Source organism: Larimichthys crocea, chromosome XVIII (genome assembly GCF_000972845.2).
Source record: "Larimichthys crocea isolate SSNF chromosome XVIII, L_crocea_2.0, whole genome shotgun sequence".
Lineage (NCBI taxonomy): Eukaryota > Metazoa > Chordata > Actinopteri > Sciaenidae > Larimichthys > Larimichthys crocea.
Genome location: NC_040028.1, coordinates 4,299,199 through 4,311,831, shown reverse-complemented (window position 1 = coordinate 4,311,831; position 12,633 = coordinate 4,299,199). Strand labels below are relative to the sequence as shown.

Sequence of the window (12,633 nt, the reverse complement as noted above, 5' to 3'; positions counted from 1 at the left end):
GTCGATTCTGATCCCATCTGTTGCTAAGATACAAGTGTAAGCTACCCGCTCGATTTCTGTCCGTTACACGGAGACTGCTGATAAAAGTAGCTCTTATAGCGGCCATGTGTTCGTATATATTATTTTTCCTCCGTTTTCTTGTGATAACGATATAATTAAATCTCGAATCAAATCTAACGAATCAAATATGATATACCTATATGGATGTGAAGCGCTGATCTATGAACTCCTCTGACAGCGCTCCACTGAATGAGGTGCAGTAATTTGATATATTAATTATGCTGTTATCCCGGGGTTATAAGAGTAGTCCCCTTCAGGAACAGAGCAGTGTGTCGACCACTGTCTGACAGCCAAACAGGAAAGGTTAAGATAAGATAAAATAGACTTTATTAATCCCAAACTGGGGAAAGTCATTTGTTACAGGCACAGTTTACAATCCTCATAGCAAACCACACGGTGCCATGGCAACAGAGCAAACAATGTCTAGTTGTCCCAAATATCGTGTGAAATTAACTCGTTATCGCGAGAACACGGCGAAGATACATTATGAGTATACATGAACAAGGAAAATGCAGCGTGCTGCACTTTTCTGGTTCTTTGGTCCTTCCAGCGAACCGTACCGGACACCAAGCAGCGTGACCGCGTAGGGGCGGTGCCACAGCTTTCTTATGTGCGTTTGTTGTATGAGTAGCTCCAGTGGACCGTGTGTCTGAGCTGAACTCTTTAAAATGAGCTCTACTGACATGAAGATCATTACTGTGATCGGCAGGTGAGCAAGAAAAGAAACTCTTTATGGTGCTGAACTTTGCTCCCATTTCTGCTACTTGTGAATGTATTCCTGTTCATCCTCATTTTCCCAAACTCGGCAGTCCTCTGAAATGAATTAACCTCTTGTCGACCTGCAAAGTGAATACAAAACGTCACAGACAAAAATTCAAATTCTTGCACAAGTTTTCAGAGTTGTTTACACTATGTGTATTAGCCTGCAGGGTTTTCTATAATATGCAGGCCATGCGATCCCCGCTGAGATTGGCTTTCTACTGCAGGATTTTGCAAGCTGACACTTGCATACAGACATTTTAACAACACAGTCCTATAGGGTGTATGTTCATAATATAACCAGGGTTTATTTAACTATGAAGGAGGTGATGGTGCAAACACACCACAGCAATGAGCACAGAACAACAAAGACCAAACAGAGACGAGATCAACTGTGACATTCAGTTTTACTGTATAGATTGTTTATTGGGATTGAATTAAATAGATTTTAGTTTCATTGTAGTTCAAAGTTGAGCATCCTAAATGTCTATTTTCTGTGTGTGTTTGTTTCAGCGGGTTGATAGGCCGCTCCTGGGCTATGTTGTTTGTCAGTGGAGGCTACACTGTGAAGATCTATGACAACCAACCAGGACTGGCTGCCAAGGCCATCACAGAAATCAGGTCAGCTTGACTACACGGGACTGCAGTCCTTGTCCAGTAAAAACCATCACGCTATCTACTCTTAATCAATGTATTAATCCATCCTACTTTATATAGTCAGACCTAGACACACTGCCAACTGTTTCTCTGCATTTAGATACATTCTCCTGTCACCCTGATTACAGAGTGATCCAAGTTATAGTCAGTTGAACAAATAAACTTTACATGACTCGTCTGGTAGTCCTGGAAAAGACTTAATGATGTCCAAAATAATGTTGTGTTAACTTGTGATCTATTGGTCTCCTGTTCAGGGTCCATCTTCTAAAAGGTTGAGTGTGTTTGCAGGATCTTCTTTTAGGATATGATTATTTTTTGTTATTGAATAGGTACCCAGAATTACATGGAAATGTACAATCTGGTTGGGTCACAGTAGTTTGTAAATGTCTTGCGCTAACTCAAAGTTTTCTGCTGACAAAGGTTTTCAGTGAAAAAAAAACAGACCCAGGCTTGAAACCTATTTGCCCTCTCACACAGAGAGGAATAGTTTTAATGCCTTTTGCTGAAGAGATATTGGAAAATATATTGAATATAGCAACACAAAGTTGAAGAAGAAGACTGACTACATTCATTGTTAATTATGTTTTCATTCAATTTTTACACCTTTTGATTTGCTTTGTGGTGCTCAGAGCACCTCAACATTATGAATAACTATATCAGATTTGTGACACGGTTGTTGAGTTTTTTAAAAGTACATTTTTTAGTGTGTAGATTAGCAATAATGAAATGCCACTAACTTCCAGTTGTCAGGTTGAACTACAGCCAATATCTCCAAGCCTCAGCATGTTACACTGAAACTATCTGAATGGTAGATCGCACTTAGGCTAAGTTGAGAAATAAAGTTCACTGAGGTTCAGTGACTCCGAGCAAATGATGATCAGCCACCTGTAAGCTGTGCATGATAAAGGATTCTGTGCCATCCTCCTCAGAAGTTGCCATGCTATTCAGGACTGCAACAAATGATTATTTCATAACTGATTAATCTAATGATCGTTTTCTCAATTAATTTATTAGTTGTTTGGTCCAATAAATGTCAGAAAATAGTGAAAAACTTTGATCACTGTTTCCCAAAGCCCAAGGTGATTTCCTCAAATATATAACCAAACCCATAGATATTCAGTTTACTGTCATACAACAAGCAGAAAATATTCAACAACAAACTTAACAAAATAGCTGGTGATTAATTTTATAGTTAACATCAGGGACTTCAGCTTTCCAAGTCTTTCTAGTCAGCAGGAATGTTTGGCTGCAAAACATGAAAACATTAACAAGACGTACAGACTCATGACTCATGAGGGTCCAAAATATGACCTGTTCTCCTTTTCAGCGCTTCCAAAAGAGAAGAGACTTGGATGATCAGTGACTTCCTCTTACTATAGGAACACATGGACAAACACATGCACAGGCCTAAAAAATCTGATAGCCTTGTCATTGCTAGTTAAACATTACTGGTGGATGACAAAGGGCTTTTGGTAAAAACTACTGTGGATTAACAACCTAATGTCAAGAAGATTGATTGATGGAAACTGTGAAACAATCCCTAAAATGATAACTAGATTTGTAAGTTTTTTTAATTTATCCTGTAAACAGTCGATCTGCTGCTCCTGCCTCTGCTGTTTACACTGTAACTGTTCACTGAGATTTAAGTATGAACAATAGAGGGTGCCATTGTGCTGGTCAAACAAACCTCAAGTAAAGCTTGAGTTTCTTTGTGTTTGTGCAGGAAACAGATGGAGGAGCTGGAGGAAGCTCACATGCTGAGAGGTGAGCTGAGTGCCACACAGCAGCTCGACCTGCTCAGCAGTTACGATGATCTGGCTCAGGCACTGGAGGGAGCCTTTTTTGTCCAGGTGACCACACTAGACCACTCCCAGCACCAGCACATACCATTCTGTCTGTTTTTTCTGCCATGGTAAAATCAAATGGAGGGATTGTTCTTTGCTGATTTAGTTTGTTTTTTTTATCATTCACTTGTTCACCCATCACACATTCAGCACGGCACATGTATCCAAGATGTGGTCAGACTTGTCGCATCCCACCTCTGCTTTGTGGGTATTTTCAAATGTGACCCAATGTCAACACTTCATAATTGGTTCATCCATGAATTGAAAGTACTAAATTATGTACTCCAAATCAGTTTTGGAGTGATTGCAGTAATCTCAGTACAGTATGTTCTGGTATTTTCAAAATGACACAGATTTTCCTCATGGGGGCGCAACAGCATTACTTAATTTGCGTTACACCTTGTACCATATCTCAGATGAAGTTTAGACTCCCTGAAAGTGCTGACTTTTTTATGTGGTTCATTGTTCTCAATGTAATTCACATTACCTTGTAGAAGTTGTTAATGTTGTAAATGTTATTAGAGACCACTCACAAATATGGATGCAGTGCTGTGGATTTTGTACTGCATTTTATGTGATGATATGTGTGTTTATCATTGTCATAAAGTTTGAACTAGGTTGTGCCTGTCATCAATTCTAAAGCATCGCAGCATTAAGATTTGTGTAATGTAACCTTGCTTTCTAATATTTGAAGTTCAGAACTGCAAATCACATCACATGAGCTGTCTGTCATATAGACTGACTAAGTAGAACTTTACTTTGACAAAAGACTCAGGAGGAAGTTGTCATGACAGAAGTTGTCCTGTTGAGACATTTTCGGGCTCAACACTAACAATTAAAAGCTTAATAATGATAATGTCATGTGATGTTGCAAATTTATCCTGCAGAGTGAACTGCAATTTACAAGACTGCGGCTAGCAGCACAGAGTCATGAGAGAATCAGCACCGATGTAGAATTTCAGCTGCTCAACAGTTCTGGGTCTTCTTTGTCATATTTTAAGTTTCATAATGCAGCAAATGTTTTCAATAAGTGACAAGTCTGGACTGCAGGCAGGTCAGTTAGCACTCAGACTCTTTCCCTACAGATCCATGCTGTTGGAATATGTGCACAGTGTGGTTTAGTATTGTGTTGCTGAAATAAGCAAGGCCGTCCTGAAAAAGACATTGTCTCTAAAGACCTGTACATATCGTTCAGCATTAATGGTGCCCTCACAAATGTGCAGGTTACAAATAATCCACTCTGCACTAATGCACCCCCATACCATCACGGATGGTCCCTCTCCTTTTCAGCCTGGAGTACACGGTGTCCATGATTTTCAAACAGAATTTCAAATTTTGCCTCGTCAGACCACAGGGCAGTTTTCCACTCGCCTCAGTCCATCTTAAATGGGCTGAGGCCCACAGAAGTTGGCGGTGTTTGCAAATATGGTTTGTATAGGGTTTCTTCTTTGCATGGCAGAGTTTCAACAATGTTTCTGCAATAAATGGAACAGAACCTTAATTAGTATCACTGGAAACACATGAGTTGACCCCTATTGTCAAAATGGCTGCTGTGAAAAAGGTCTATTGTGATATGTTCGATCAGGTGTCTCTTTTAGCATTTTTCAGTCACTGTTGCAACTTTGGGACATTGGGTTGTATAACAAAGCTACCTAAAAAAAAAAAAAAAAAAAATAGAAGGTTAACTCTTTAAGCCAAGAAAATGTCGTGTACGGCACCCTGTAGACAATAGTGCTCTTCATTGCTGTAGTGGTGATCAGGGTACAGAGGCAGGGCAATAATAAATCAATAGTCACCTTTACAAGGAAACTTAGTAACAGGGAAATACCACAAAGGTAAATGTAAAAAGTTTTCCTGTTAAAGAGGTTCAGGAGTGTGTCTCGGGCAGATTGGTTACGGAACGAATCAACAACTCATGACTGAAACTAATCCATGCATGGTCGGATAACTAGTGCATGGAAACAGTACAGTGGCATACCATCAGATCCACTCCCCACATTCCTCACTTCTGTTATTGTTTCCATGCCCTTTTTTTTACCCATATCTTCATCTATATTATTTTCCTGTTGTAAGAGGGAGATACGATTTGCTACAAATCAAAATAACACCATATTATAAAAATATTAAACAGAGAATATAGACTTCATGAATAGGATGCACCTGTGTTTTTGTTTGAATATACACCTGCTTACGTACTTACAGAACTGATATGTAGGGCACACATTATTGTTTATGCATTCAGAAGGTATGCTACTTGCCCAGCCAGTTGTTGCAGTTTTACAGACTTGACAAATGCCATTTGAACAGCATTTTAACACTCCACCACTGCTTTAGTGAGATACTCCTTTCCAGATCTATCAGGTGGTGGATTGTTGGAAACGTACTGGTATTGTTGGTGACACGATCTGGCTCAGAGGCAGTGTCAAAAAAGGAGGAAACACACACAGTTTAAAGATTTACCAAGGATATAATTTATTAAGGTTAATCAAATAAATTAATTAACTTTGCATCAAAGGAAAAAATGTGAAGTGTGGTAATCAGTTGTCAGTGATGTTGTAAATGAGAAATGTGTTGTGTGGTGCAAAACTCAGAACAAAAAGATAATACCAACAGAACCAAAAAACACGCTGCTGTCCTCAGGGAGCCAGAGAGTGAACTGAGGAAAGAGACAAAGCCTGAACCACCACTGCACTGAGTTGCCTAATCAAAGCCCTGTCCCCCAATCAGCCCAGGATGAGGAAAGAGGCGGGAGTAGCCAGCACAGGCCCTGCAAGATCTCTACAGGGGCTGTGACATTGGTCGTATACAGTTTTTAAAATATTGGAACAAATAGAGATGGCTATAGACTACGACAGTGAGACTATGTAGTAGTAGTTGATTTGATGCTTACCAAGAAAAAGAAAAAAATGTCATCTTTGCTAAAATCGAAGAATGATTTGAAGACAACATTCATCCATCCGTTATCTGTAGCCACTTATCCTCATCAGGGTTACAGGCGGCTGGAGCCTATCACAGCTGACTTAGGGTGAGAAGTGGGATACACCTTGGACAAGTCACCAGCTCATCACGGGGCACATAGAGACAAACAACCATTCACACTCACATTAAAAACATTAAATTAACCTATTAAGGAATGAGGAACAGAACCAGGAACCTTCTTGCTGTGAGGCGACAGCGCTAATCAGCCATTGATGTACAAATGATTTCTAGAAGCACAGTGAAAGTGGTTAAGCGTTTAGATTGGAGGATTGTATGATTCTAGATAATATATTAGACTGTTATTTTTATGTCCAAGGCAAAGTTTGAAAAGTTTATGTGTTATAAAGGTATTCGCCATGTATAATATATTATTTACTGTTTTCCAGGAATGTGTATTTGAGAACCTTGAGGTCAAACAGAGCATTTTCCAGGACATAGAGGGTCATGTGGGAAAAGGCGTCATCCTGAGCAGCTCCACTTCCTGTCTGGTGCCGAGCAACGTCTTCTCTAAAGTACAGAACCGGAGTCGCTGCCTCGTCTCCCATCCGGTTAGTGCCACTACAGTCCTGTACCAGCCGGGAGTGTTAAGGGATTTCAGCCTAATAAACTACAAAATGGGGACGACATCTTAATGTATGCTTTATTTCTTTATCCTGCTTTATCTAGTTGAAAGACATTTTAGAAGTTCCCCATCTAAAATAAATTGTAAATTTTAATTCACCTATAAGCCGATTTTTAGTACAACCTAATTATGTTAATTGCCATTGCCAGTGTAAGTGGTTGGTTTCTAACCCAGGTCAGTCCATTTGACTGGGAAGAGTGCTTCTACAGTTCATTTGGACATGTCAACCTTGGACTGAACTCAACCGTGTCCATCTCTGTCCAACATTAACATCACACCTTCTCTCTTTATTAGTGATGCCTATTGACTGTCAAAACCAAATCTACCTTTTTATCAAATTTGATTTTTTTTGTCATTTTTGGTATGTATATAAAGAGAGGTGACTTTATAGAAAGCTTTATAGCACTCAGTGTGTTAACATTCAACATTACTCATCTCTAGTTAGATTCAGTAAGTTGAGTTATGTTTCAGCACAGAGCCTAAAACGGATTAGTTGTCACTCACATTAGCACTCTCCTGTCACCACTTCTATTCATGGTGACAGTGTGTTGGCTTCTCACCCATGAAAGATTTGTTGACATTTTAGTTTGAATAAAAACACATACATAGATTTAAAGAATGTTATAAATACTACATACTTTACATGTTCAGTTTTCACAGTGCTGTTGGTTCAATGAAAAACAATAATCCATTGTTCATTTATACACTAAAGTTTCTGTTTCAAACGTATTTCTCAAAGGTCTGCAATGATAGGTGATATCAACGCAACATTAATAACTCAACATTTTCAACATTTACAACTACTGGTTGTAGAAATTGTGTATTAGAAAAAAAACAAGACACATTTTTGTCTGCATTAAAGGAGCTGATAGAAACATTTCCAGTACTTTATTATGACCAGATGGAACTGCAACCTCATTATTTTTTGCCAAAAACAAGGAATTTTGGGTTTTACAAATTCAGTCACAAGTTGCAGTAGAATAACATGTCATTTCAATATACATTGTATACAACTTGTGTTTAGAACATAACAAATAGTAAACCAAAAGGCTGATTTAATAATACTAAACTGTAGGTGAAGAAAACGTATGTAGTCTAAACATGAAGACACAATGAACATGATATGACATGAAATAGTAGGTAATATATGACTGTGAAAAAGGTTAGTTGTGCTGTGTATTCTAAGATTACAGTGTAGTGTAATAAAATTAATTAGAAGTGCAGATCAATGTAAAGACGAATGTAAAATGAATATTGAGGCCATTCAAAGTTTGGACATGCTTTCTCATTCAATGGTTTCTTTACTTTTATCATTTTCTACATTGTAGATGAACACTGAAGACAACCAAAACTAAAGGAACGCACATGGAATACTGTAGTAAAAAAATGTTTAAACAAAGCAAAAATATGTTTTTTTGTTTGATTTTAGATTTTTCAAAGTAGCCACCTCTCTTCAGTTAAATGGTGCGCCTCGTCAAAAGTTAATGAAGTTGTGTTGTTCATAGGTAGTGTTGGCACACAGTAAATTGCTTTGAATGTGCCTTCAAGTGCAGTTGTAAAAAAATAAAACATTAAATGCTATGATGAAACTGGCTCTAATGAGGATCTCCCCAGAAAAAAAAGACGTTACATCCCTCTGCTGCAGAGGATAAGTTAATTACAAGTGATTTAAAATGTTATTTATGGTTATGGTAAATCAAAAAAAGTGTAGAATTTAAAATATTAAACATTTTGCTTTGTTTACAAAGTAGACACCTTTTGCTTTAATGAAATCTTTGCACACGCTTGGCATCAGTGCCTCAGGGGAGTGGTTGCAAAGTAAACTGTTCAGCTCCCACAATAGCAGGACCTCCCCTAAGAGGAAAGAAGCTAACATTAATACACCTGTGAGATTCCTGCTATGATATGTCAAAATATATGCTGTGTTATCAGTCCATTTACAGGTGTCCCTCATTAAAAGTTTATTTGTGGAATTGAGACCATCAAAAAAGGTATTAGTAAAGTAGCTGACCTCACTGTAAAATGTGTGATCTCCTGTGCTCTCCAGGTAAACCCACCCTACTATGTCAAACTGGTGGAGCTGGTACCTCACCCAGAGACATCAGCAGCAGTTATGGACACCACCCATGCCCTAATGACTAAGGTAAAAGAAAACCTGAATTTACCATGCAGTGATAACATGCCTCTGACAAACAAATACGTTACTGTAAGGGATTACATAGTCTCCAAAGTCTCAAATCCTTACAAGTCTCTGCAAGCTGAATTCAAACATGATGAAATAAATGCAATGGCTTTCTGGGAAGAATGAAAATCAGTTTATATACATGTACTAAGGATTAGTTGGTTTCCTAAACATACTATACTACTATATAACCGAAAGAGCTATTGCCATTATTGACATGACTTGATTTCTCTTGACTAAGGTTGGCCAGGCGCCCGTCTGTCTGAAGAAAGAGATCGATGGTTTTGCTCTCAACAGAGTGCAGGCGGCCATTATCGCAGAGTCCTGGAGGCTGGTCCAGGTCAGTTTCTTCATTTAAGTGTTTTCAGTGTTAGTTCAATTATTGTACTTGTTACAAACTTGGCTCAGGCTTGTCAGTTCACTCAGACACGTCAAGATTATGATTGAATAATTATGAAAAACGACATGGGGTGGGGAGTCACTGGTGTGTTTGGTAGCATACGTGGATAAATTAACTTTAAAGTGGATTGATTGACTTGCATCATGGTAGCTCTGCAAATCTGTGATCATGAGTCCTTTGGTCATGAGCCAAAGAACAGCTGATTAGATGTCCCTGCCAATTGGCAAAAATAGTTGTGGCCATAACTTCCAAATGGATTCACAGACTTGCAGGAGGTAGCTCAAGTATGCATGGTCTTGTTTCTGTCCTTAGGAGTTATGTTTTTTCTAAGTGTTTCAAGGCCAATAGACCTTTTTTTTTACAAATAGTAGGGTACACACAGGTGTTACCAATGATATTAATTAAAGTTCTGCTGCTGTGATGCATGTTGGCTCACTGTAAAGTCTCTGCTAAAATAATTAGGAACTTAACTTTAATTAGTATCATTGATGTGTTGACCCTACTATTTCATGTCAAAATGTCTGCTGTGAAAAAGGTCTATTATTTGCACTTGTTACAACCTCCTCACAGGCGTGGCACAAGAGGGAGTCCACACACACACACAAGTTTAAAAAAACAAAAATTAATGAATTAAATCCAATTTAATATGTGAAAATAATATAGGGTGTCACTGGTGTGGCTTGTGGCATACACGGATAAATGAAAGTGTGCGTGTGAGTGGCCATGAGAAGATGTTAAAGCTGCCTAGTGGGAGAGCTTAGCCTGGAAGAGCAGTCCTTTTGAGGCTTTTGCCACTCCTGCCTCTCAGGTGTAACCAGTTGCTCTGAGGACCCTCTACGGCTTCTGCAAGAAATAAAACAACAACAGAGCCGTACAGGCCAAGCCAGGCAAGTCATAGGCCATAGTTTTTGCTCGTAAGCATGGAGGTGTGTAAAGGTCTTAAGGTGTTTCACCAAAATGCATAACTTCCAAATAGATTCCCAGGCTTACAGGACGGTAGCTCTGTGTTCATGAGCCAAAGGACAGCTGTTTCTGTGAAATGGCAAAAGGAGGGTGTGTCAGTACTAATTAAGGTTCCATTTATTGCAGCAGAGACTTCAGTTATTAGATTAGTTTCTTTGGTAACATCTCAGGTTAACCTACCATTTCATGTCACAATGGCTACTGTGAAGAAGGTCTATTATACAGATTTTTCTTTCTTTTCTGTTCTTTACTTCTTGGTTGTGTCTAGATGGTATCCCTAGATTTGCAAAACTCATGAGATTTGTACATGTTAAACTAAAACAGTACAAAAAGGAAAGACTTTAGCAACTTTTTGAATATCTGGCCTTAAAGCATACAAAAAGTTCTGGAAGTATCAAAAACTGGGTTCAGTATTATCCACGAGGGAGATGTAGCAGAAACATTTGTGAACAATTACCACAAGGAGTGGATTACAGCATGGAATGCAAACATGGAGATACAATTCTGCCTCGACTGCTTTGTGCTTACATCAGCAACTAATGTGGAGAGGATGATTCAGGAACCTAAAGTACATAAAAGAAGCACTAAAACAAGCCCAAGCTGATGGCACCATAGATGAGACAAATTGTAGAAGATTTACTACAGGATTCCACCATACCTTCATTTCACTGGTGCTAACACGTGACTCAAATTTGTGGCAACAAGATTTAAGCAAAGCAGGAGTGCTTTCTGGGAAAGGGTGGATAATTGTCAGGCACAGTTGACTGATGGAGTAATTGAAACCGAGGACAATGCTATGTTGAGAAACAAATACATGTGAAGGGACTGTGAATAAAACAAAAACCTGAGGGAACTCTGCTATGCTCAGTTTGAAAAGCAGTCCAAAAGAAATGTATGACAGTGATGAGGAGAGTCTGAAAAATGAAAAGACAGACCAGGACAATGCAACTCTACAGGATGGAGATTTTTAAGGACAGGATCAGGAAAAGGCATCAGAGTTAATCACAAATTAACTGATGACAGAAATGTACAGTGAAGATTAGGAATGTAACGATACACTCAACTCACGACTCGATTCCAGTCACGATTTTTTGTTCATGATACGATTTTTTAAAATCAAAATGAGCTACAGACAAATTATGACCAAATAAAATTATTATATTTATTATACTTTTTATTTGTAGGAAAAAAATCTCTCTTTACTGAAACAGTTTGTGTTCTCTTATAAAAAGTGCAACTTACATCTTAAACAACAAAACACATGACAAATATCTCCTTTCTTTAGAAACAATCTCACAGTAAACTGCTGTTAACTGCTGTGATGTGCAGTTTTCGCTCACGAGGGGGCGTAACCAGGGCTCTAAATTAACTTTTTTGATCACCAGCCAATGTGGCTGGTAAGTTTTGTACATAACAATAAAATAAAAACATTAAAACCTGTGAGCAGCACGCATCAATTTCCACAGAGCACCTCGAGCGGGCGAAAGCCAGACACAGAAAAAGCAAAGAGAATCCGGTGGATTTTCAAAATAAAATACCCCGTGCAAACTGCCGGTCGTATAAACAGACAAAAGCGAAACTAACTAACTACGTAACATATTTACACATGTAGAAGCATGTTTAGAAGGGAAACACCGGGAAAATGTCCAAATCTGAGCAAGTAAACAAAGTCTGGCGGGCTAAGCGCTCGCTCCTGAAACACTCCCAGTGGGGTTTGAAGTCCTGTTTGACCAGTGAGAGCACGCGCTGTGCGGGTTCTAATTCGCCAAGAATCACGATTCATTTTTTCTGTCAACCGATGCGAGTCGTCACGCATTTGTACCGATTTTTAATCGTGTCACGATGCATCGTTACATCTCTAGTGAAGATTAAGAACCCAAAACCTGTAGACCCACCCCGCATGAAGATAAGGTCCCCCTACATGATTCCTTTCCACACCCTTTATGGAAGAGGAACATGGACAAAGGAACCTAACAAGAATCTCTGCACACAAGAATTAATGCCACACCTATAAGGGGTTGTAGAGGGTACAGTTTGCGATGCAAGAGTAAACCTGGACCCAGCAAAGGATTATCAGAATATACAGATCCCTCAGACTTCTGAGACAAATATTAATCCAAAATAGAAATACCAAAAATTTGTACAAGAGCATAGAATTGCAAAATTG

At 38.8% G+C, this 12,633-nt stretch overlaps 1 protein-coding gene across 2 annotated transcripts in view; it reads left to right on the top strand.

Moving 5' to 3' along the window:
- Positions 1 to 60: 60 nt before the first annotated feature.
- The window catches only part of cryl1 (crystallin, lambda 1), a 28,897-nt gene continuing 16,324 nt past the window's right edge, over positions 61 to 12,633 (top strand). The window contains exons 1-6 of one of the 2 annotated variants that reach the window (XM_027291273.1): positions 61 to 254; positions 1,333 to 1,440; positions 3,200 to 3,326; positions 6,686 to 6,847; positions 8,969 to 9,064; positions 9,345 to 9,443. In XM_027291273.1, coding sequence (XP_027147074.1) covers positions 250 to 254; positions 1,333 to 1,440; positions 3,200 to 3,326; positions 6,686 to 6,847; positions 8,969 to 9,064; positions 9,345 to 9,443 — 597 coding nt within the window. In that variant the 5' untranslated portion in view covers positions 61 to 249. Of the gene's footprint in view, positions 255 to 307; positions 770 to 1,332; positions 1,441 to 3,199; positions 3,327 to 6,685; positions 6,848 to 8,968; positions 9,065 to 9,344; positions 9,444 to 12,633 lie in introns of those variants that run through there. The other variant, XM_010750599.3, reaches the window with a different exon arrangement.